This window comes from Balearica regulorum, chromosome 9, assembly GCF_011004875.1.
Source record: "Balearica regulorum gibbericeps isolate bBalReg1 chromosome 9, bBalReg1.pri, whole genome shotgun sequence".
NCBI classification, from domain to species: Eukaryota; Metazoa; Chordata; class Aves; order Gruiformes; family Gruidae; genus Balearica; species Balearica regulorum.
In genome coordinates, this window is record NC_046192.1 from 12,383,326 (window position 1) to 12,407,912 (window position 24,587).

General features: G+C 37.4%; 1 protein-coding gene across 1 annotated transcript in view; it reads right to left on the bottom strand.

Moving 5' to 3' along the window:
* Positions 1-1,691: 1,691 nt before the first annotated feature.
* SLC9A9 (solute carrier family 9 member A9) overlaps positions 1,692-24,587 on the bottom strand; it is a 216,123-nt gene continuing 193,227 nt past the window's right edge. The window contains exons 15-16 of the mRNA XM_075761149.1: positions 5,319-5,424; positions 1,692-4,828 (exon numbers count right to left, since the gene is read on the bottom strand). Coding sequence (XP_075617264.1) covers positions 4,607-4,828; positions 5,319-5,424 — 328 coding nt within the window. The 3' untranslated portion in view covers positions 1,692-4,606. The remainder of the gene's footprint in view (positions 4,829-5,318; positions 5,425-24,587) is intronic.

Here is a 24,587-nt window from a genome sequence, read left to right on the forward strand (position 1 = left end):
GACTTGGCTTGTGGCTTTCCTAGCAGTGCAGCGGGCCCATGCTGATGATGCCAAGGGGCTGTTAGAAACAGAGCCAAAAGAGACTGGACATACCTTGGGTTAACTGTAGGAAAGTCCTTGTGCCTTTTGTGTGGGAAAGACAAACCTGGGCCATTGACTGGCACCGTGGAGCTGACAGAAATTATCTTTCTTTTTTTTTTTTTAAGAACTTGTCTGTGCTTAACACACTGCAGGATGTCCAGTAGGTTGTTTTAAATTTGGAAGTGACTTGCACCACCAGGCTGTTGAAGAGGGTATTTGCTTGGCTGAAGTCTATCATTGCACTACGCTGTCCCATTCCTTTAATCACTTGAAAGGGACAAATGGAGAGACAAGAACTGCACTGGGTAGATAAAGACTTCTTTCATACTGTTCAGAAACTTGCACTCCAGTATAATTATGAAGTAAAAAAAAAAAATGTAAAAAACCCCCAAACAAAACCCCAAAAACCCCCACCACCAAACAAACCAGTATTCAAGGAAAAACATGTTCCGCTGTTTTGTTTTGTCTCTCTCTCCTGAACAGTAATATCCGTCATAAAAACTAGTTGAGCTAAAGGAAGGAGGGGATTTTATGATCTGAAAATTGACTTGTATTGGGACCAAGGCTGTGGGCTAAACTAACATTTGCTTAGGAAATTTGGATCAACTGGAGAATTTTCAAGTTCTGAAAGACTGTTTATAAAATAAAAATGTTGACAAGTCTTTTACAGTTCACTGAGCAGAGCTCATGTCTGTTGGGATTATATTGCCAGAGATGAGCTTGCTTGTGTTATTTAAAATGCTCAGAACTGGTTTACTTTAAGATATTGAAAAGGGCTATTTTCCATTTCACTAGAAGGAAGTAGGGGAAAAACAGCTTCGTCTTTAGAAGTAGTTACCAATCCCCCAAGTGAGTATTTAGGATATTTTCTTTGTTCTCTGAAGTCCATAATTAATACTTGTATCCCAAGAATTCTTAATGTCTGTGAAAATAAAGAATTTTGAAAGCACATGTGTAATGCTCATGTGCATCTGAAATACTTATGTGTATTGCTGTATTTATGTTGTACTCAAATGTACATGGCAATAGGGATGTTATGGGCTCAGCATTCCTTGATGGCTGATGGCAAAATACAAACCAGCTTTCAAAAGGAAACAAAGACCTATTGTACAGACTATCCTCAGCCCAGCAAGGCACATAAGTTGCTAGGTGGAAAGGTTGTGAACTGCTTTCATGGCTTCAGTGCAATTAGTTTAGCAGCTTAAGTTATGCAGAAGGTTAATCAGTTTGCTGAAGATATCCCTAATGTGGTTACTATGGAAAAATTTGAGCTTTCAACACAGCAATATAAATGTTTTCTTCCAATGGCCCAATGCTTCCAATGCTTTTGGTGAGGTTACCAAATGTTGCACTTCTCTGTGAAAGTTATCATAGCGACCTGATATTTTTAGTATGATGTCTTTTTGGACTGGCTCTGCTGCATAGCCAGGATTCATTCTACTGCTTCCAACCTTAGCCGAATGCTCTCTGCAGTTCAGTATGAAATTTCAGTTATTACTTCTGAAACCTGAAAGGTTTAGCAATATTGCAGATTTCCATCTTTCCTAACATTTTGGCCTTCATACTGAGTTATGCAGTCGCTACATTTTGACAATATATTTTACACTTCATTTTCCAAGCAGTGTTTTATTAGATTAACTCAGCTAGGAAGAACAGCTTCACATTTATCATGAGTGACTTGCACGTTCAGTCAAACACTGTGTGATATTGAGAAGTTTAAATCTCCAGCGTATGAACTGTAAATTAACATTAAAGGCCTCTCTTAACATCTATTACTCTGTTTAAACAGTCATGCAGAATTACTAGTTGCCAGTAATTTCTCCTTCAATACAAATATATCATCTGTTCTAATGTTTTAACTCTCTTGATCTGCATGTCATGAAAAGAATGTCTTAAAATTATGAAATGGTAAGGCTGAATAGTGTAATGGATAATTGATACTTTTATTGCCATTTAGTAGAAGTTTCAGGTTTGCTTGCAGCTCGAATTACTAGTTTTCCTAAAATCTAATGATACTTTGGTTGCTGAGCATGGTCCCAGAGGATAAATACCCATCCTGCTGGGACCACTGATTCATCCTCTTGATAGTCCTAGCATAAAAATCTGACCTGTGAAGATGTGAAGTATGCACTCTTCTGTTGCAAGGAATGACTTTTTTTACCAAGTAAAGTAGTCCCTTAAGGCACCCAGGCAGAACAGTGTGGAGAGTATTCACTACAGACTTTTTTTGATAAACAGAGAATTTCAGACCCCAGAGCTCTCAATTTATCACATTGCACAAGTGTGAGAAACTTAGACATAGGCACAATAAATAAATCAGTAAAAACCCTGTAGAGTATGCTGCAGGATGCATTTCAGTGTAGAATCTGAGAGCAGAACTGTTAGCGAAGAGCTTGTAATTTCCAGTTCATGTAGCAGTTGCGAAAAACAGCTTTGCATCTTCATAATACTGCAGCAGTTTATTGATTTGCAATATAATCTAAGGACTGGGATCCATGCTGCCCAAGGAGCTTAGGAAGCCTGGTGACATGCACTCAATACTTCTGAAGATTGAAATTGGAAACTCTGGCTACTGAAATCAGAACTGTGTTGGCACCCATCCATGATAATTCCTTCTTACTGTGTTGCCACATAGCCACCTCACTGCGGTGTGTCTCTACCTGCTTATCCTGCCTCCTGTTATCTTTGCTCTCTCCCACTGCATGCTGTGGGGTGTGCAGTAGTAGGACATAAAACCTAAGCTCTTCATCCATTCTCCATCTCTTCTTGCAACCTGCTGTGCATCTCTTCCTGCCTCATGCAGCTAAACAAGGCAAAGCAGGGTGTTGGAAATTAATTAGTTCTTCTCAGAACTTGTTATCATGCCTAAATATTATTTGTTTTAAACCATATGGGGATTAAGATCCTTTGAAGTACCTTGGTTAGTATTTAGGGGAAAATAAAATGACAGTTTAAGCTTCTGATCTTTTCTAACAGTGTATAGAACTCCAGTGTTCAAATTTATGCTTAAAACAGCTGTTCTAATCACATTTAACGAGAAATTAATTAGCTTAGAAAAGAATGACTAAAACTTGATTATATTTAAGTCTGTATTTCAGCTTCCATCTGTAGTGAAATCAAGACCTATTCAGCTTTGATCATTCATGGAGGTGACTTGATTCTTATTCTTATATATTACAAATTTCTTGCTTGCTCCTTGTCTTTGTATATTAAGAATGACCTTAGTTAAAAACTCCTCGTGATTTAACTTAGTAGGAACATTATCATGTGCTGTTAGCTGAAACTTCTGTGGTGAAAAAAGGCACGTGCTCTAACAACAAAAGCCTGGCTCTATTCCTGTATTTGCACTACTTAGCTGATATGTGCAAAAGCAGATCTGTGTTAATGCTTGATAATAGTATAGGCAGCTAGCTGTATGGTTGACCACTTGTTTATCCAGTTACTGCATTTATGCAGACAAATCCATACTTTCATACTTAGTCTCCTCTTGGTTTTTTTATATTTAACCACTACTGTCCTTGTCACTAGTGTGGTATTGAGTGCCAGCATAAATATATGGACAAATTTATCATTGGAGTAGCCAATCTTAAGATACAGCTGTTTTGCAGAAACATTTGATGAGAACCAACAAAACTTTCCTTGAACAATAAAGAAATGAAACAGTCAACTTCCTAAATCAAAACATACATTTAGAATGATCTTGCAAAACAACAAAACTTTTCCCAGCATGTAAGCTTTGTGTGCTGCAAAGGTGTAATGACAAATGCCTTGTTGGAATAAACTGCTGTTTAAATAGTGGTCATGCCCATTCAGTGCAGCAATATACAGGGATTTGTTGCTGATTTCATAGACTGTCTCTTACTATCAAAGTTCAGTTTGTGGCAACCCTGTATGGAGTAAGCTATAAGGTGCATTTAGAAAGCAAGTGTTGGGCTGGTTGTCAGGAAAAGTCTGTACTGTGAACACGAAGGAGCTTGATCTATCAAGAGTGAGAAGCTGCGATGCGTGTTTTTAAGTATTTTTTAGATCATGTGCTCATTGGACAAAATCTCCTGCTGCTTCCATATAAATGTAATAGCTACTGGAGTAGTAGCTATCTGTGGATCTCCTCAGGACCAGTTATATAAAAAGCGCCATCGTATGAGCATGAATATGTTAGGAAGATATTTCTCTCCATTCCAGCTGACTAAAGACTAAAGCAACATTCAAAGGCCTGTATATGTGTGAGGGGCATGGTACAGTCAAGCACTATCTGAGACAACACATGATTGTAATGGATTTACAGTGGGCTGGCAGTGCCCTACATCTTTTTAATAAAAACTGCTGCAGTCAGAAACCTGCATATCATTGTAGGTATACGGATTATGGTAAACTCTTTCCTGGGGGTAACAGGCATTTAGTTGGTAAAAATTTAAGTTATATTTAATTTTTGTGTGCTTAGTACGCTTTCTAGCCTCTTGTTCACATAATAGTATCTTTTATTTCTTTGTTTCAGTCTTATTTCTTGTGACTACCATTACGCTGTTCATGCCAATGAAGTCATCTGGGTTTGACCTGCAGTGTGTCCAAGCTGGAGTTTGTACCCTCCTAATCCTAGGTCTCCTTCGTGAATATCTTCCTTGCCTGTAGCCTGGGTGGAGCCTGTTTGGTCTTGTGCTGGCACTCGTATGTGAGCAGACGATTCATAATTTTCAGTCAATTCATCGTTATTTATGATATAATCTGTGTCACCATCCTTCAGTTGATCCTGTATGCAAAGAAAATGATCAGTGGAAGGGAGACTCTTGAGGAGGATTTTTGTTAAAGCTTAAATGAAGAACAAGTCTGATGCAATTCCACTTTCATTTTATTTCATTATTTGCTTTTCTCTGTGTTAATTTACTGTCTTGATGTTGATTTAAAGCAAATAGTTGCTTACCATGTTCTGCTCTTGAGCATAACCTACCCTTCAGATCTTTAAGATAATTTCAGTGCTTAAATATCACTGATGGGTAGCCAATACTTTCAGCATCTCACGGAATTATTTAGAAAGTGTCGCTCATATTTGAAGCTCATGGTATTAGTGGCCATTCTTGAAAATGTGGCACTGCTCCTTCTGACACCTTTTCTCCACAACCCTGGAGAAATTGTATAATTCTTAGCCTTAAAAATAATAATCTTTAGAAAAGGGACTTTTCAGTGAGGATGGCTGGTTTTGGATTACACCTTAAATACAATTAACCAAACTAGGTACTTACACCATATGCACTGGGGCTCGTCAGAAGCCTGGCAACAGGATTGCACCATTCAGGTAATGTTGTTGTGAGAGGTGGACCAGCATGGGTTAAGATAGGTTTTAGGTATCTGCAAAGTTTGTTAAAGAATATTTTTCCATACAGAAATTGGTACTAACATGCTTCTAGTACATAAATAAATTTCATTTTAAAGTGTGAAGGAATCATCTAACTGAATGGAAATGTGGAAAATACCATTTCTTTACCCACCCATTACTGCAAACATTCACCTGTCATCAGTCTTGTATAAGTTTTTCAGTAATGATAAAACTAAAACCAAAACAGCCCTAAAACCCCCCAAAACACTTGATGCTTAAAATCTGTCTTAAAGGGTACCAGAATGGCTGAATGGGGATCTGTTATGGGATACATAAATGCAGTAGGAGCTGGAAGAGAGGAAGTGTACCAGATTATCCTGCTTACTATTCTCATCTGCTGTTTGCTGTAAGTGTGATCTCTTATGCAATTTTAACAGGAAACAATTTAAGATGCAACTGTATCAGCTACTTTATGTAAGAACAGTAGTGAACACTTTCTTAAACACATATACTCAGCCTTTTGTGTAAAACTGGTGCATTTCTTCAATAGACAAAGTATATTTCATCAAATGTTTCTTTATTGCTGGGAGTGTACCTAAGTTCTCTGTAATACTTTATTTTGAGCATTCAGCGCATTTGTTTTACACTTCATACATCAATGCTTCTTTATATAAAATTATGTAAATAAGCTATGAACAGGCTTTATGCTATTGTGTCACACCTGTCTTTCCAATCTTTTCATTGAAAAGTGCTTTATTGAGATAAAAGAAAAACCTGCTCATCTTGGAGCAATTATATCATCTTTGTATCTGTCAATAACAGCTCTCCCGTGAGTCCCTCAAGTTGACTTATCTTCTGTGCTACTTTTACTCGCAAAGTAATTTTCAATGTTCTTTGGAAAGTGCGTCTGTAAGCTATTTTTACTGCTAGGGAAAATTTGCTTTATTGATTGTCATCCCACTTTCTTCCCCCTGCTCCTTTCTCTTGCTTTCTTACTTGTGCTCTCTGCCTCCCTCTTTCCCTCTGCCTTCTTAAAGAAGAAGAGAACAAATGTAAAACTGAGTAGTGATTTGAGCTCTGCAGTGATATTGTAGAAATACCGAGTAAGTAACAGTGGGTCTTAAACCTAACCGTTCCAGTGCTCCTTTTCTTTCATTATTGCTTGTTATGGTACCACCTCTTTACATACCAATTCTGTATCCTGAAGAAACTGTTATGTAAAATATCCCTATCTCAGTTGCAGTTTGAAAGGCTAAGTAACTTGCTCTGCAGTCTTCTATACTACAGCTATGGAAGTTGTTCTACAGTATCTGGGTTTTGTGTGTGTTTGTATATATATTTTTTTTAAATTAAACTGCATCTGTCACAAGATTGTGTGATTCCTTCATCCAAGGTCATAATATATATTGAGTTAGTGTGAAAAATTAATTCAGCCTACTTCAAAAAAGATTGTAAGATTTTAATAAAATTCTTATCAGGACCATGATCAAAGTGGGAATTTCATGAGATCAAATTGTGTAGGGAAAGTTTAGATCCTCTTGCTTCGTAAGACTAAGATCAAACCAAACAATTCTTTTCCAATCCACTCCAATCTTATTTGAAACCTCCAAAGTGCCAAGCAGTTAAGAGCTATTATTAAGAAGCAATGTATGAAAGCCATCAATTAGAGTTGTTTTGGTTTTTAGCACTTCAGAAAAACCTAATTAAAAGACCAAAAATGGAACTAAGCCTGATTCTAAGTTTTTAATCTTTGGAAGTATTGGCTTTGTCAGTACAAACAACTTGAATTGGTTGAACTGAGTTGTCAGACCTAGCATGAAAAATACAGGCTCGTAATAGAAGTTGCATTTGATTATACTGAGTTCTGTCTGCTCTGTTCTTTTATTCTCTTTTAGAATAACTAACTGAAGATGAATATTACTCTACATTGCCTCCTTAATCTGATGATCTCTGAGCTCGGCCTTACTTCTAAGCAGCCTTATAACTTTATAATGAGCTTTTATACATCTCAGTGAAAATTTGAGTCCTGTTTTCCTCCCATGCTTGCATGAAGCCCAGCCCATCAGATAAGAATAGGGGGTGCATGCTGTGAAACAGGCAGTCTACTTGGCCACCGCAGTAGTCTTCAGTCTTTTGAGCCACCACCACTTTTAGCATAAATTTTTGTCTGATGTGTTTGCTATGTGTGTACACCGCTGTTTTTAAGCAGAGTGATGGCTTCATTCTGGGCTGCAACAGGTCCTCTAAGTCCCCTTCCTTTTGCATTTGCTCTAACAGGTTCATTGTGTATTGCCTATGTTTCTGCTTTGAAGCCTCTTGATATGCAGTTTAAAGTGAAGACAATTTTTTTGTGCTTGTTGTGATGCTTCTCATTCTGTAATAAATTATTTATCTCTGTTCCTTAACTAGTTATTATTCAGCCCACTAAAGGAACTTAAATTGCACTGGCCTATTTTTCATTGTTTTAATAACCTATGCCATAAATGTTTCCTCTTTATTGTTGACGTAGTTGCTTATAGAATTACAGACATAATCACATCGTTTGGTGCAACATGAAAGAGGAATTCTAATCCATGTGCAGTGCTGGCATTTCAAAAGTATATCAGACATGGGTCTATAGCATTTTGAGGCTGGCGAGAACTCTTATCACACTCCAGCTGCTCTGGTTGCATCTCCCAGCATCTCCAGGGAGAAATAATTTAAATAGTGTAATAGAAAGAAGTAGATTTTGCACTGACTGCTTTAAAAATTGGAAGAAACTAAGTGTAAACCCCTTAGCATAACTCAGAAATTACTGCCAAACCAAATTCATGCCTGCCTAATTCAGGAATAGGGAAAAGATAGCAGGAAAACACTGTCAATCAACCCACTTCTAGATTTACACTTTTGCCCTCTAAGGGCAGAACAGCCCACCTGTATGTCTTGGATTCTACACTATACAATATACTGTGTTAAAGAACATTATTAATATCATAAAGGTGGTAACTTCTAAGTTGGGAAACTGAATTTAGGATGCCTGTATATGCACACGTATAGAATTTAATCCATATACAGTGCTGGTACATTAGCATGCCTTACTTTCATAATCAAATACCAATTTTTCAATTGATTTCCCTCATCTCCAGGCTTCCACTCTCATTTCATGTGCCCAGAAATGTTTACCCTTGGTCACCTCATTGCTATTTGAACATCCGTTTGCCCAGCCAATTCTAGTCTTCCCTTGCCACTAGCCAGGCACAGTTCCTCTTCCTTCTTGTCTTACTAATACCAGACTCAACATCTAAATCTGTTTATCCCTTCCTGGTTCAGCTTCTGTCTCTTCTGAGTTTGACTCACTTGATGTCCTCTTCTGTACTGCCCAGCAATAAGGGAAGAAGGCAATGCCATTCCAGACATGTCAGTCAGCAAGTGTCTGAACAACACAGCCTGAAGTTTGAACCACATGCAGGTTGTTCTCTGGGGCTGATGAGGCTGAGCAGTTCAGATAGGGGCTGGGGGGGGGGGACGACGACAGTGTACTCAATAGCAACAGGACCTTCAGAATTTAGGTCTTGAAATTAAAGAGGTTTGGTGTGGTTTTTTTTAGAAAGTGTGTGAATAGCCAATTTTTCAAAGTTTCATGATGTGATCTAGTTTAGGCTGGTGTTTCAAAGAAATGAATGGCAAAAGGCTTCCCTAGGGTGAAATAGAAATGGTCTTTGCTCTAAGTACAGTGCATCTAAAAATAATCTCATGAGGATTTTTCAGGAAAAAAACATGTAATTGCATATTTTCCCCCCCCCCCCCCCCAAAATATTATGCCTGAAACAAACATGTAGGATGGAAATTTTCTTCCTGTATAGCTACTGCTTCACAAAAATACAGGTAACCTGAACCAGACTCTTCAAGTGAGAAGTCTCAGGTAATCTTGATGAGAAACACTACTGCCACTAGCCATATTGCAGAATATTTAGTATTTCCATTACGCAGAAAATTCTGAGATTTCCAAATAGTTTTTGCATCATATCGGGATGAAAAATCAGCCTCAATTTCTGTTCTTTCATGCAATAAGCATCAAATGACCACACTTTGTTAAATTGACATGTTCTCTCCAAATTATGAGAATGTTGGTAAAAATCACTGTCTTTTTGATAAAATGGCATTAGCATGTTCAAATAGGGAAAATATTCTGGCAGAAATTTCTTTTGACTTGGACTTAAAGGAGGTTCACTTCTGTTTTTTTGGAGGAACAGAGTCCTAGTTCAACAGTGGCTGTGCTGAACAGTAAGAGAAATAACTTGTTTGGGGTGAAGGGATGGGGAACAAAAACCAATGACAAACCAACAATAAACCCAAACCAAACCACCCCCCCAAAGTAGATGATGTGGCCACAGTTAGATACATATGGCACCTCTGTTTCATCTCTGAAGCCCTGCATTTGGCCCAAAAGGTGTTTTGCCTTTTGCTTCATCACATAATGGGGGCTCTGTGACTCAAGGTAATCCTGTCCTCCCCAAAGGCAAATATGCTCATGCTATAATATTTACTATTAAAGCCCCAAAATACAGGAATTCTTGTGATACGAGTCAATATTACATATAGTGATTTTTCCAGAGACTATTTGCCTATATCAAACTGTGCTATAAATACACACTTGTTAAAAGAATGTTATTTAATATTCTATTGTGAGGTGCTAGATTTCTGCTGTAGGCCTAAGTCTCTAGAGGTAAATGTCACCACTTCCAGAATCCATCCTTTGAGCAATGCTTTTAAGATTTCTCAAGGTTTGCAGCTTTTTATTTTAAAGGGTTCTTTCATGAATATTTTTATTTAAATCTGAGTTTGTAAACTAGTTATGAGTTTAGTATTACTTTTAGTATTTATGAAGAAACATACATAAGAAAGTCACTTCTGTTTGGTCAGTCTACTTCCTGTAGTAATGACAAATGTTCTGTTCCTTGGTAGAGTTTAAGTTTTTTTAAAAAAATAATTATTTTGATATTAGCTATGTGATAGCCTGAAGAACAAACATTTCCATTCTGGCAGTGTTTGAGTAGGAGCAGGCAAACAATGAAACTCTGGCTAAATTCTGTATGTGGCTGACCCCTGCTAACAGCTGACTTGAGATTATTTAGTTACTTTATCCAGCAGCTTGTGTGCATGACTGAGCTGGTGAGGCACAGAGACATCTCCAGGTCTTGCGTGCATGCACAGCAGATTAAAATCACCCGAAGAGGGAGAGGTTTCTTTTTTTTTTTTTTTTAGAGGGGTCTCTCCTCCTGACTCTTGCCAGAGAGGATGGTGTTTTCTCATGTACCACAGAACTTTCTTCAGAGGATGGGGAGTTATCAGTGCAGACTGATGGAAAAGTGCAGGTCATCTTAGATTTAATTGTTAGAATAACAAGGTTTTTTTTGTTTTTTATTCCGAAAAGGCCATAAGATCTACAGGGACTTTACATGTTAATGTAACCTAATATGCACTGTGGAGAAAGCTGAGAAGGCATTATTAAATCTGGTATAAATGATACCTTAACCTACAGTTCTTACTAGTGAATTCTGCTCTAGTTATTTGACTTTTTCTTCTCTTTTTATTGAGTAAAATATTCCCACTACTGTTGTAACTTGAAACACTAAATAACTGAGGATAAATGGAATCATAGTGTAGTCCTGCAAAGTCAAATTTTTTTAAGATTAATTCTGTGTTTCTGCTGTCTGAGAGCAGGGAGGGTGGATTAAAAATCAGTGGTAACAAACTAGTTCAATACATTCTTACAGGAAAGCGTGTCTGACTGTCACATTCTAAAGCCAGATGTAGCGTCAGACCCAAAGAATTAATTCTGGCTTTTATGCAGAGTATGGCTAAAAATATGCTGCTTTCAACTTTGAAACTGGAAGCATTGCAGAGATGTGGGCAAAATGGAGGGAGTTAATGGAATTGATCTTAGTTAGGTCTTTTTATACATAAGTAGCTGCAGACTGAGAAGTGGCTTGTTCTCTAGTAGGCATGGAGTAAAACGTCTGGGATATTGGCAAATCATGGGCTTCTAGCTGTGAGCTCACTTGAAGTGGAGAGGAAAATTGAGACATCTTACTCAAGTTATTTGAAACCTATTATATCCTGAATATAACACTTCCATGCAAAGAAAAAATCTGAGACATAAACGTAGACTTGCTTATATAATTGGTAAGTGGGTAATGCAGCTAGTCTTGAAAATAGAAGAATGGGGCATGCAAAAGGATAGAAGAATACTTATATAAGATTCAAAAGGAGTATATGAACAGGTACTAATGTCAGATAAATTAACATTAGAAAGAACTTTGGGAGATGCAGACTATGTCAGGCAGCTAAAGAGAAGAAGAAAACCTCCCTGACATCAGTTATATAATAACCAGGAAATGATTCTCCATCTAACACCCCCACCCCTGTTGCCCCCTGCGAAATGTAACCAACTGGAAAAAAAAAAAGGCAGCAACAGAGATGCACAGGAGTCAGCTACACACACAATGAAGAGAAAAGACTGTCTTGCATTATTGACATTGGCATTGATGACATGCATGCGACTTTTCTGAAAAATGCATGCTAGTCAAAGTTGACATTATTGGTAGGATTCATCTCCCCTATCTTCAGATGCCTTATAGTAGGATATAGGAAAGAAATCTAATATACCGGTCTTACTTTTTCATCAATAAAGAGAAATGGCCAAATCCCAAGGCAGTTAGTCTCATCCTGTTGTGCTGGATTTAATTGGAATTAATTGAAACTAGGATGAGTTTCTTTCACTTTATTGACTATAAAAGAGTCTGACCAACTAGATTAGACTTAGATGGCTAATAATTAACTATCTGAAGTTTGGTGAAATGAATCTCACTTCAGGACATAAGAAAATAGAACCCCTAAGGCAAAATATAAGAAACAAAACACAACGTTCTCCATACCAAGGAAACTAGGAGTGTGTGAAAGGTATCCATTGGGATATACCACATTAAATGCATTTAGAAGAAAAAGATAATATAAATTTCTGTGTTAAAAAAAAAAAAAAAAAAAAGACATCAAAGCCAGTGGCAGAAACAAAAAAATTTAAATCACTAAGCTTGTGAAAACCTGAATGACCATGGAATTCATAAAAAGAAATTTCACCTTGGAGAAAACTTTAAAAGATTCCTGGCATGTTTTGAAGGTGTAGAAAATTTCTCAGAACACTGCAAAACTGGTCTGCCTGTGGCTTGGCAATAGGGTTTCTTTTCCTGCAGAAAAGGAACTTCTGCATGTGGTACATCTTTAGTATGATTACAAAACTAGAGATACCATTGGCATGAGTAAGCTAAATTATTGCATTAGGAAGGATAAATACTGGTGTGACCTGGCTGTAGATAGACCTTTAAGGCCTTAAAAAGCCTCCGATGCTAGCTGCCTCAGATGAGATCACTTTCAAGCTCTGCACATGAAGCACATTCATTGTCCAAAATGCTACAGCACGGGTACTGGCAGAGGGAACGTATATAGAAGAGCAAGTAAGTTAGCAGGGATTTCTGCACTCTGTGTGCAAGTTTTTCATGAGAATGTCCTTGGCATCACTATCTGCCCAAGAAGTATTCCAGAAAACAGATGTGTGAAGAATGAGGACTGGCAGGGTTACATGCCTTGCTAATGACAGTCTAATATCAGTGGCACCACAAATCTAATCATTTGCAAGATGCACGGAGAGTAAACCTTAAAGATTAAATGCAGTGAAGTTGAAGTACAAATTGGTTTTGATCAAATTAATTACTTCAATTGCATCATAGAGGAAGAGAGAAAAGGTCTGATCCAAATAAAGTGAAAGCTATAAAGCTTTTTAAAAACCTCTTATCAATAAGTTATCAGGTACAATGAACTTGCACCTACTAAGACAGGCATTGAAGATAGCAATGGTTGTAGTGCCTCTAACCTGGTAGAGGAGAACTTGGGGACCAGGAGGGTGGTGGAAGGAGTAGGTAGCAAGAGAGTAATGTGAACAAGACTTTCCAAACAAGATGGGCATCATTCTGTTAAAACTAAAATACTACAGTGAAAGTAAGGCAATTGGATGGCTGCTAGAACTTCATAAGTAACAGCTGGAGTAATGTTCTTGCTATGGCCCTCTGGTGACATGGATTGACAGCTAAAGCCAGTCCACTGAAATTATACTCAAATAGGAAAATAATTATTTGGCATTCTTTCAGGAATTCAGCTATTTCACCATTATGATGAAATCATAGCTGCACAACAACAGTTAAAATATTTAACAGATCCTTGGAGACTGTTTTTGGCAAATCTCCGTCTTATGAATTGCTGAGATTCAGAGGATGCTCTCACAGTTATAAAGATACAACTTGAAAGTGAAATATGATTCCCTATGAGAAAATCCTGTAAAGAACTTTTCTTGCACAATTTTGTTGAAGGGTGAGCTATGAATGTGGAGGAAGGCTTGGAGGAACAATGTGTTTTATTCTGATGCTTGCTAGTGTTTGTAACAATGCTAACAAATACAGAGAAACAAATGTGATAATTCACTGTATCTTTTAGGGAAAAAAAAAAAAGGGTGATCTGTATAAAAATAACAATCTCTTCCTCTATCAGAAGACTGTGGAATAAAGAGTAAAATAAGGAGATGGGTACTGTGCCAGAGGGGGAAGAGAAATCCAAACAGAGTGAAAATTCTGAAAAAGTTTTTGGAGGACTGGTTGGTGCGGTAGTGAAGACAGACCAGAGAGCTAGCCTCTTGGCCCAATGTGAGTATACGAACAGAACTGTGATCAGGGCTGTGTCTATTCCTATAGAATATAAAAGCAGGGCACAAAAGGCGACCTGTGCTGGGTGAAGCCTACAACAAAGCTGACAGCAACAGGGTAACATATGGTGTATTCATGAAATTATATTATTGCTTATTTGTACAGTTGTGAGAAACTGTACTCATTCCAGATATGGAAGTAGATTCAAAACCTGTGTGGCAAGATCAGGATGTGGTTTAGCACTTTTGTGGAAGAGTGTTTTACTCAGTAATGTGTTGTACTTCTGGCCAGTAAAGTAATGAGTAAGAGGTGCTGGAAGTGACTTAAAGCAGCCTTTTAATCTCCCTATGCTGAGCTGCTAAGAGCAGGATAGCGTTTGTAAAGCCTTGTTAATAGAAAGCTTGTTTAGTTTAATATAGTCTCTGTGAATCTCTAGTCTTGTGAGCAGATTGGTCCAAAGATTATGTCTTCAGATTCTCCAGTAGCTTTCCAATGTGTAACCCATGTTACATGCATAATTAGCAGCTGGATGAAGTTGGAAGTCCCTAATAGGTTTGTGGAAAAAAACACATTAAGAAGTGAGCGCTTAGTGTTGAGGGAAGGAAGATGTATTGTGCAGGAATAGGTTCCCCTATAAGCCAAAGAAAGCAGCCTTCTGGCAAGCTAGGTATTTGCTTTTGTAAAGATATTTTAAAACAGAGAAAGACCAGTTGGAAAACTCTTGTGATATAATGTTCCCTAAGAACTGTGCAAATTTCAGTGCAAAGAACAATTGGGGATAATGAATTATGGCAGATATTCTAGAAAAAAAAATACTGAACAAGGATAATAGCAGCTGTTAATCAGAGTGAAAGAAATGTGAGGTATTTATCCTAATATTACAGTTTAGAACTTTAAATAGGTAAACAACAACATTTTGTTTAGGAACAGTGGCAGATTAAAATAACAGTACAGAGGATATATATTAAGAGATCAAACTGCCTTTTGATCAGCAGTGAAGCTTATCAAATATAAAACAGAAATAGGAAAAACTAGCACTGGATTTCCAGGTGGGATAGTTCATCTCACTGCTCCTATCACCATACCAGTCTGGAACGGGATAACCAAACTCTTAATATCTGTGTTTGCACCAAAGCATTTCCTGCAAGCCTGTAAATGCTAGAGAGAAGTATGTTGAGTGAGGACAGTGTGCTGCGATGGAGAAAGTTTGAGACATGGGGTGGGTGGGAGCACGGTAGATTTTTGCAAGTGTGACAAATGACTTTTATGGTTTGGTTAGAATATAGTTGGGCAAAGGTGGAAAAATAAGATTATTTTTGCTAGAGTGAAGATTTGAAGGGGGATACAATTTTGCAAAGCTGTGGCATTCCAGATGAGAAGCTGCAATGAGAATTTTTAAAGCCTTTCTTCTGTTTTACTACATTTTTAAAGGAATGTGGGAACTTAATGAAATTAAAGGGCACTCAGTTTCAGGCAAAGAGAAAGATGTATGATTTTACAGCAGGTATTCAAGGTGTGGCAATCATTGCCTGAAGAAGTCACGGGGCCTGTGATAAAGGGAAGTGTAATCTCCTACTGTAACAATTACAGCTGTGCAAGCCAAGGCAACAGGGTGTGGGAACCTAAGGGTGAGGGAATTCTCCCACTTTTATCTGTACAACCCACAAGATGTACTCAAAGGGTTTTATTTCTTCCATCTGCTGCTGGAACATCAGCATGATGGTAAATAATGAATCTGCCACAGTATGAGGAAATTTGTGCCCTTGTAATGTCATTACTGTGTTTGGCTAAAGTATAAAATGCTTTTGTAATTCTTTTTAATGGATTATTTTGATATGTTATTAGAGATGTTGCAGGTATTAGGCATCAATTTCGGAGAGGTTAAGCCAGTCTCTTAAAGCTTGCCTACCTCATGTCTGATAGTTCATTGTTTCCAGTGAAAGATTCTGGAAACAGATTATGAAAGAAATTTGTGTTTTAATTTGGCATCATTCCCTTTTATTTATTGGTGCAATACACTGTGCACATGTACCAATGCTGGCATTGACCCAAATACAGGCAATAATAGAGGTGGGGAAAAGTACAGTACAGCATGAATGAGCATGAGCTTTTCTCATTCTCAGTGTTTCATTACAGACGGAGAAGTCAGCTATTGGGGTTTCAGTCATGAATTGCTCATAATACGAAAGCCAGCTGTACTGTGCATGAGCAAGCGTAGCTGTTCTGCAAATGTGATTTGGTTAAGAAGTGCATTCATAGAGATAACTGCTTTTCTTTTCCTTTCCCATCTCTTGCACTCAACTCCTAATCCAGATCTGATTTCAAAACCATTTGCCACTTGGATTTCACTCTAATGGCTTGTTTCTAAATACCTTCATATTTTAATTGATTTAGACATAGATTTGTATTCAAAAGGCTAACTCTAGAAACTTATGCTCAGTTTATTTCATTTTTTCACAGCTATTTTTTCCCCACATAAAACTGATGTAGTCCCTTGCTTATCTTTTATTAGGGTTGGGTTTTTTTTAGAGATATAGCCTGTTCTCATTCAATGAACTTTAAAATTATTGCTTGGCTGTCGACAGCTTCGTTGGATGACAACATTTGGATAGCTAAGCCCATTGATCTGTTTTACCCCTGTGAGAGAGCACAAGAAGGAATTTGGTCACTTGAAGGCACTTGACTTCAAGTTCTTCCAAAATTTTGTTGCATGTAGAGGGGACCCATTTTCAGCAGTGCAGTTAATTCCTTCCAGCATGTTTACATAGCTCTGCAGTCTGCTGTGGAAGGGAGGCGAAGCATGGTCCTTTCTTCTCTGAGGCTTCAGCCTTCAGGATTTTTGTTAGCTGCCGTGCTTGCTTTGGTTTGCAGGAATGCCTATAAGACCTGGCAGATATCAAAATGACTTCTAAGCCTGAGAGAGAAGCATGGATAGCCTGGCCCTACAAATAACCAATTTGCAATGGCATGGTTAGAACTAATTCAGTAACAACTGGAGGACTCTAGTGTGGAGGACAGAAGATCAAGCAAAGAACTGAAATCTTGTCTGGACCCATGTTTCTCAAAGTGTTGAAGTGCTTTGAGCAGCAGCAGGTATGACATGCCTGCTGTTTTCCATATGAGTTAAGGCAATGGACCAGACTCACTGTGTGTGAACTGCAAGAGTCCTGGAAGGTGTTTGGAAGTGAAAATCTGAATACAATATTGGTTGGCTTGATTTGCCCTTCTCACTGAGGTGGTGTCAGTTGTGTGTGGTTTAAGGGCTGAATTGTTCATCTTGAACTATAATAAGCTCTATAATAGTCTATAATAAGTCTAGAACTTCACTATTAAGACTGCCAAGGCAAGGCATCCCTTGGCATGTCTACCAGTGACTGAGGTCACGTAGTCCTCCAAGCTCCTGGCAAACAGAGGCATGCAATACTGCCACAGGCACCTGAGTTAGCAAGGCTTTCCAGTACTCTGTATGGACCACTATGTCTAGATTTCTGCTGTGTTAATTAATAATCCAAATTGAAGGTCACCTATTATTTGTTAGGAGGATGATGACCTCTAATAGTTTTTTGAATCAAAATCTGTGACAGTACCTAAAAAAACCAAACAACCCCCACAAAAGCAAAAAAAACCCAAAACCCCAACACCCAAAAAACCTTCCCAAAAATCTGTAGAAAGTGTGGAAACTTAAAATACATTGCTAGCTCACTGGTTATCTTCGCAGTAGCAGTTATATTTTTGAGTACTTAATGAATGTTAAGTAACATGGCAATATAGAAATGGCTGGCATCAAAGTACTCTCACAAGATACAGAGCTTGCACTGCTGTACCAGGAAGTGAGCTGCCTGAAAGGTTAAAGTCAAATTCTTCTAGAAAAAAGAAAAAGAAATAGGGAAGAAAAAAGTGTCAACTAAATGTTTTGGTTTTGCCAAAATTGGAAATTGTTACCATGTTGCACTAGATATTTAAATTTTCAAGAAACTGAAAACTAGACTACGCTTTTCTTCACCCTGTTTACTGTGGAATCTAGGAACTAAGTATCAAGTAGGCTTAATATTGCAAATTGTCAAAAATTATAAAAAACCCAAACAGCCCAGCATTAGTGAATCATTATTAATTTAAAATAATATAATATAGATTTAAAAAATAAACTCTTATTTTCTGGTATTTGGTACTAGAAACCTCCTCTAACCTCTGTAATACAGCCCTTGGAGATAGACCATTTTAGGCTGTATTTGGAACTCTTTTCCTATGTCTTTCAAGGAGGAAAAAAACTGTTAACACAGTGACAATAACATCTATTTAACCTACTTATAAGGCTGTTGAGAATGTATTTATAGAAAATAGATCTTGTCAGACAAATCTTATTTTATCCTTGGATGAAATTACAAGTTTGATAAAAATGACCTGCATTTAATAAGCTTGTTTAGGGCATTTGGAATGGAATTATGATAAAAAATTACATGGATTAAGAATTGGCTGGTTGATAAACCTGAAATAGTAATTGGCAGTGCAGAACTTCCATGAATTGTTGAGTGTTCAATGCAGGTTTTAGAAGGGTCAGTAGGAAATTTGATATTCAATAATTTCACCACAGTGAAGTTGCTGATGATAAAACATCTGGATGATGCAGACTAAATCATGAGGACAGAGCAGTTGTGTAAACTACCTTGAATGCCTGGTAAGCTGGTCGCATTCAAATATATTTCCTTTAATTGCATTCTTGAAAACAAATAAACAAGGAGGGCCAAAATTCCCTGCAGTGCTTGTGGGTTGTAGTGCCAAGACTTTTCACAAGCTCTGAGCGAAGCAATGCATGCAAACAGTGAGTACAGCATAGAACTAGTGTGACAATGCTTCTGTATTAGATGCTACTGAGACCAGTGCTGGAATACCATGCCCGATGTAGTGGTCCATGTTTTAAAGTGGTTTTCAAAAAGCTAGGAAGGACTTAAAGAGCATCGTCATTTTTCCCCCAAAATACAAAAACTAAGGGAAAAGGTAAAATAGTGACTTAATGAACTCAGGTACCTCTTCATGAAAAATACATGATACTGGATTTTTTTAAAAAATAAATTAATGCAGGAAATAAGCTAAATCTGTGCTAAAAGACACAAATGAGATGTCTTAACAGTGACTAACCAGTGGAAAATATTCCTAAGGGAAGTAATGAACACTCCATTCCTGATATTTTCTGATCAAGAATGGATACCTTCCTGATACCAGGTATCTTTTAGCTCACACAAGTTTCTAAAATCAATACAGGGTGAAATTTAAGAGTCTGTGATGTCCAGGAGTTCAGACTTGATAATATAAAAGGCCCTGTGCAGCATAAAATTTAAGCTTTATGAATTTAATTAGTTAATACCTTAGAAGTGCTTTGACACAATGAAAGTCATGGAAGTGCTCACTCAAGTTAATTTCCCTTGGAAAGACAGTTGGTTTAGTATCTGAGAAATATTTAATCTTTAAGCATCTTTTTTTTTTGGCATGTTCTTAATTTCTTATGTGTCTAGTTGTCCCAGGTTATGTCTGTGTGAGTACACTTGCTAAACCCTGTCTTTCTAGTTACTGAGCTCTGCTTCATTATGCTTGCTAGCATTCCATGGAAGCACATCATCTAAGCTCCTCTTTGTTCTCTACCAGTAGAATAAGTATTTCGTTATCTTTGTGTGTGAACCTGTAGTTCTGGAAGGAATTTTACAATACATATTGGCTTTGTACTCAATTATAATCATTAGCTTCAAGTTTGTCAACAACAGACTGCAGATGACAAACTCATTTAGCATCTTGAGGAAATTGCTATGTGCCAGGTATTTAGATTTGAAGTAATTTTGATTTTCTTTTTTAAACTCCTGTCTCCAACATATATGAACACAATTACAGTGATGGACTACTCTATCTTATTCTGGAAAACTATCTCCAAATCACTTCGAAGTTCTCATGGAAACTGACATAAATTCAAAGCCTTGTCTATCTCCGCAGAATTGTTATTGTTAGTATGTTGTGGTAAGGCATTTGATGATGCATAGGGAAAGCGCTATCCCAGCCAGGACATGATTAGTGATGGACAGTTTTCAGAGGGTCAAATGTTTACTTTGCTGCAGGTGTCACACACAATAGGTGTCCCAGGCAATAGATACCTTCAGTACTGTCACAGAAGCTGACTTAAAGTTGTGTTAACTAGACTCAATCTTCACAAACATGATGACAAATGTCTGTGACTGGTGAACAGTAGTGAAATCAGTAGGTTGTGGCAGTATCTACAATGCTAGTTTTGTGCGTGGCCCTATATCACCCTGAATAGCTGGGACCATCCTCTCTACATGCTGTGTGTGTCTTTACTCCTGCGGTATCCTGTTCCTGTCCTAGTGTTTTGCACAGCCTCTGCTTCTCCTGGAGAAGGGCTGCTTTTCCCTCCTTTTGCCTGGCCAGTGGTGCTACTTCCTCTTCTCCCTAAAGGGCCAGAGCAAACTTGTGCGTGGCACAAGCTGGGTATGTCTGGACCTAGGAGAACAGCAAGGAAGGAAGCTGTGTTGGGGCAGGATGTTTCCAATGCCTTTGCCCATGACAATTTCTCTCCCCGGGACAGATGCTCATCTTCTGAGGATTTAGTGAGGCATGCAAGAGAGATAGTAGGTATGGTCTCCTAAAACCTAATTAGCTGTTTATCCAGAAAGCTTAATAGTGTGGCAGTAGCTGGTAGCTAGTGTGTGATGATTTGTGGGTATGAGTATCGTGAGAGACTTAAATGAGTTTACCTCTCCTTAGTTTCGCTTCAGTAGCCCAAAGGAACACCCTGAGGGAACAATCCCTCATCTGGATCATGGCAATGCCAATGATCCAAATGGATGAAAGGAAGTTATGACACCTTTACTAAAAAAAAAAATAAAAAATTTGTTGCCTCTGTAGCTAATAATTTTCTTCCAGAGCACCACTGGAAACGCCCTCTGTTATGTTTTTGCAAACCTCTGTACTGCAGACAAGAGCTCTCTGTTTGCTCCTTCCTAAATTATGATTTTCTGTATTTGAGCATGATGGTGGGTGTTATTCTGGATTCTGTCACAGTAGTTCTTGATATTGCACATTCAGGAAAGCTCTTTTTGATCAGAGTGAGGAACTCAAACTACAATTTCTGTGAGATGCTAATTTAACATTATAACAGAAATAGCTTTGATTTCTCAGATGAAAATGTTTCTGGGTTTAGATGTCTGACCCTTCAATGAAAAGTCAGAATTTTCCAAGGGCATTTTCATTCAGTTGAAAGCTGCTTTTTCTGTCAAAACAGTTTTGAAGGAAAATATTTGACCAGCACACTTAAAGGCCCAACTATATACACAAATACAGCTTTGTCTGCCCTAGGATAGTAGTCAAGGACAGAGGATTAAAAGTATTTTGTGCTGAGGATGGCTATGTAAGTCTGACCTCAGTACTAAAGCAGTCTTTGAACACCTCTTGAAGGAAAAGGGTAATCCAAGGACATATGAAGTTAATGGAAAATTGGATAAAATGCAATGTGTTTTTTAACAAAAGCTGATTGTGTCAGACTAGACCAGTACCTGTTTTTGATAAGATAACTGATTTACTAGACAAGGTTGAAATAACAGGTCAAATATGTAGGTTTAAGTAAAGCATATAAGGTACACTGCCTCATGGGAAAATATTATTCAAGAGAGACAAAAGGAAATAGTATGCATTAGAAGATGGATAAGAAATTAATTTCCCATTTAGCCAGCTTGGGTCATCTTACAAAGGGCACTTAAGAATGGAGAAAGGCTGTATGATGCGTGCCTCCAGGCCCTAGTCTTGGGAGCAGTCCTGTTACACATAAGTGAGGTTGCTGCATGAAGTGGGGTTTATAAGCAGATTTCATCAACAGGTGCAAAACAAAACCAGGATGGTGTCACCAATACTGATGGGGTTTAGATTACTTGAGTGAAGAGATTGTCTTGAGGATAGCAACAACAAAAAGGGAAGACATTTAATAGTATAAAATAGTCAAGCACCTATTGACTAATAAAATGAGATCACACTGCAAAACATTCTTGTTTAATACATTTTCTTAACTGGCAAGTCCTTATTTTTATATAACCAATAATATCATCTTATAAGGCAAGGAGAGCTTCTTAGTAGTTGCAGTGCAAAAGCATCATGGCTTTGAGTTGTCAGTAAACAGATGCAATTTGCTCAAGAATTGCTTAGATAAATTACTTAGGCAGGAGATTTGTCATAACTCAAGAACAGCTTTTCAGGATTTTTCTTGTAATTTATAGATTTGGTTATGTGAAGATGCTGCTCAAATAACATGGACTTATCTTTGCAACCCTGTAGATGTGTGTGCAAAGATATTCACAAATTATCTTTTCAGTGGGGGTCATCAACTGTTAGAGTGGAGAAATGGAATTAATTTGATCCATTAAGCTTGTAATATTTTTAAAAGCAAAGGCATGTAAGTTTGCTTAAAAGCATTTGATAACAATATTTTCCTTTTGTTTCGAGTTTGATTCTTGCTTAAATGTTTGGCTTTAACCTTATTTTATTCTGACAAATGTGCCAAGTGTTTAATTACTAGCTGGTTTTGCATACTTTTCACTGGAAACTATACTCATAAGGTATAATCATACTTTACACTTCTGTCAGGCACCATATTTAAGTGCTTCACAAATATTACTTGAACATTGCAAAAATATACTTTCTCCTGAATTCAGGAGACAGGAATTCTAGCTGAGCCAATGATTTGCCTTGTAAATGCATTTTTCAGTTTATCATCCTGTAAAACAGGATTACTAATGTGATATTTGACCTACTTGACAGGTATGTTGTAATGTGTTCTGTTTCGGAGAAATTATTAATGCAGCTCTCTGGTTGTAATTTAAAGTATCTTTAAAATCTTCCAAAAGAGTTACCATTTGAAGAGCAGATACTTTTTTTTTTTTTCCCATAGTTCAAACTCTAGATAAGTAGACATATTTTCAAAAGAACACAACACTTTTTACTGAGTATTGTGGCCTGTATTATTAACTATTTTTAATTTATACTGTGATTGTCCAACAAATGAGATTTTTAAGGGGCTGTGTTTTTTAAACCTTGGTATTAGTTATTTTTGAGACTGAGTCTTGAAACTTGAAGAAATTAAGATCAAAAGAAATTAAAATAGTGTGACTTTTATAAAAAACAAGGTACTCTATCATTTGGAGTGACTTTGTTCTAGTTTGAATGCCAAGTTTCTAATATCACCATCAGTTATGCTGATTTACAAAGCAGACAGAGGTAAAATAAAGCAGGTAATATAACATTTTGGCAGTCTTAATCTCAGACAGCAATTTAAATGAAAATGTGTTTTAGATGACAGATTCATATGCAGACTATAATGATTTGTGTCTTTATCTGTGGTAATGCCATCAACCTAAATAAACTCGAAATTTACTCTTACTCATCCGACTTTTGCAATCGTGGGTCTCAAACAGCTTAATTCTAAACCAGTCTATTGAGAAGATGGCAAGAGGCACTTTCCATTAAAACCTCTAAAATGTTATTGGCACAAGTGTTATCTGATTAGATATTTTTCATGAAGTCAACTCTGATAGCAAATTAAGCTGCATGTCGTTGTAAGATTACATTGTTATTTAAAAAAAAAATCCTCCCTCCTTTTGAACTGTGTGGTATTCTGTATTTGTGTGATGGTATACAAGAAATGGAACAATACCAGAGGTTTGAAATCAGCAGTGGTAGATAGGTACCTAAAGGGAAAGAACGGGAAAGGAGTCGTACTGCAATTTGAACTCCAGTTTTGAATAATTATTTACTTCAGCTTCCTTATTGTCATCCATTGTGGCCATTGAGCCTGCTTGTGAAGTGATCTAAATGGTACTTGGATACCTATACCATTGTTTTAGTGTTTCATCCAGTGTTGGCAACAGGTTGTGCGTACACACTGAGGAATGGTATCTGACACAGAATCTGTTTTGGAATTGAGAAACAATCAGAGCCATCAGTAAAAGCTAGAAATCTTTGAATCTTTTGGCCTGTTTGTAAAGCTAAATGTCCGTGTTGTATTTTATTTCCTAGTATTTGTTTATGCGCTTATGCAGTGGACAAAAAGAAGCACCTTTCATGTGCCTTATAGCAATGAAGATAAGAGCAGCTAGCCAGATCTCCAACATATAGCATTTAGGATATCCTAGAAGTTACTCTTCTGAAATGTTTTATTGTCTCTTTTTCTCTCTTCTGTAAGAATGGATCCACAATATGTGGAGTTCACAGGCTTCCACATTTTCTTATGGATCATGGAAAAGATTCATTAATCTTGGTTAATGTGGGTTTATGTATATACCACCTTGGTTTTATGCAGCAATTTTCTTTCAAATGTCTGAACTTTCCTAATTGATCCTCTTTGTAGGGTTGTGTACAAGATACTCTTCTGGACCTACTAGAAATTCTGTAAGACTTCTGAACTTTTGGTAATTTAT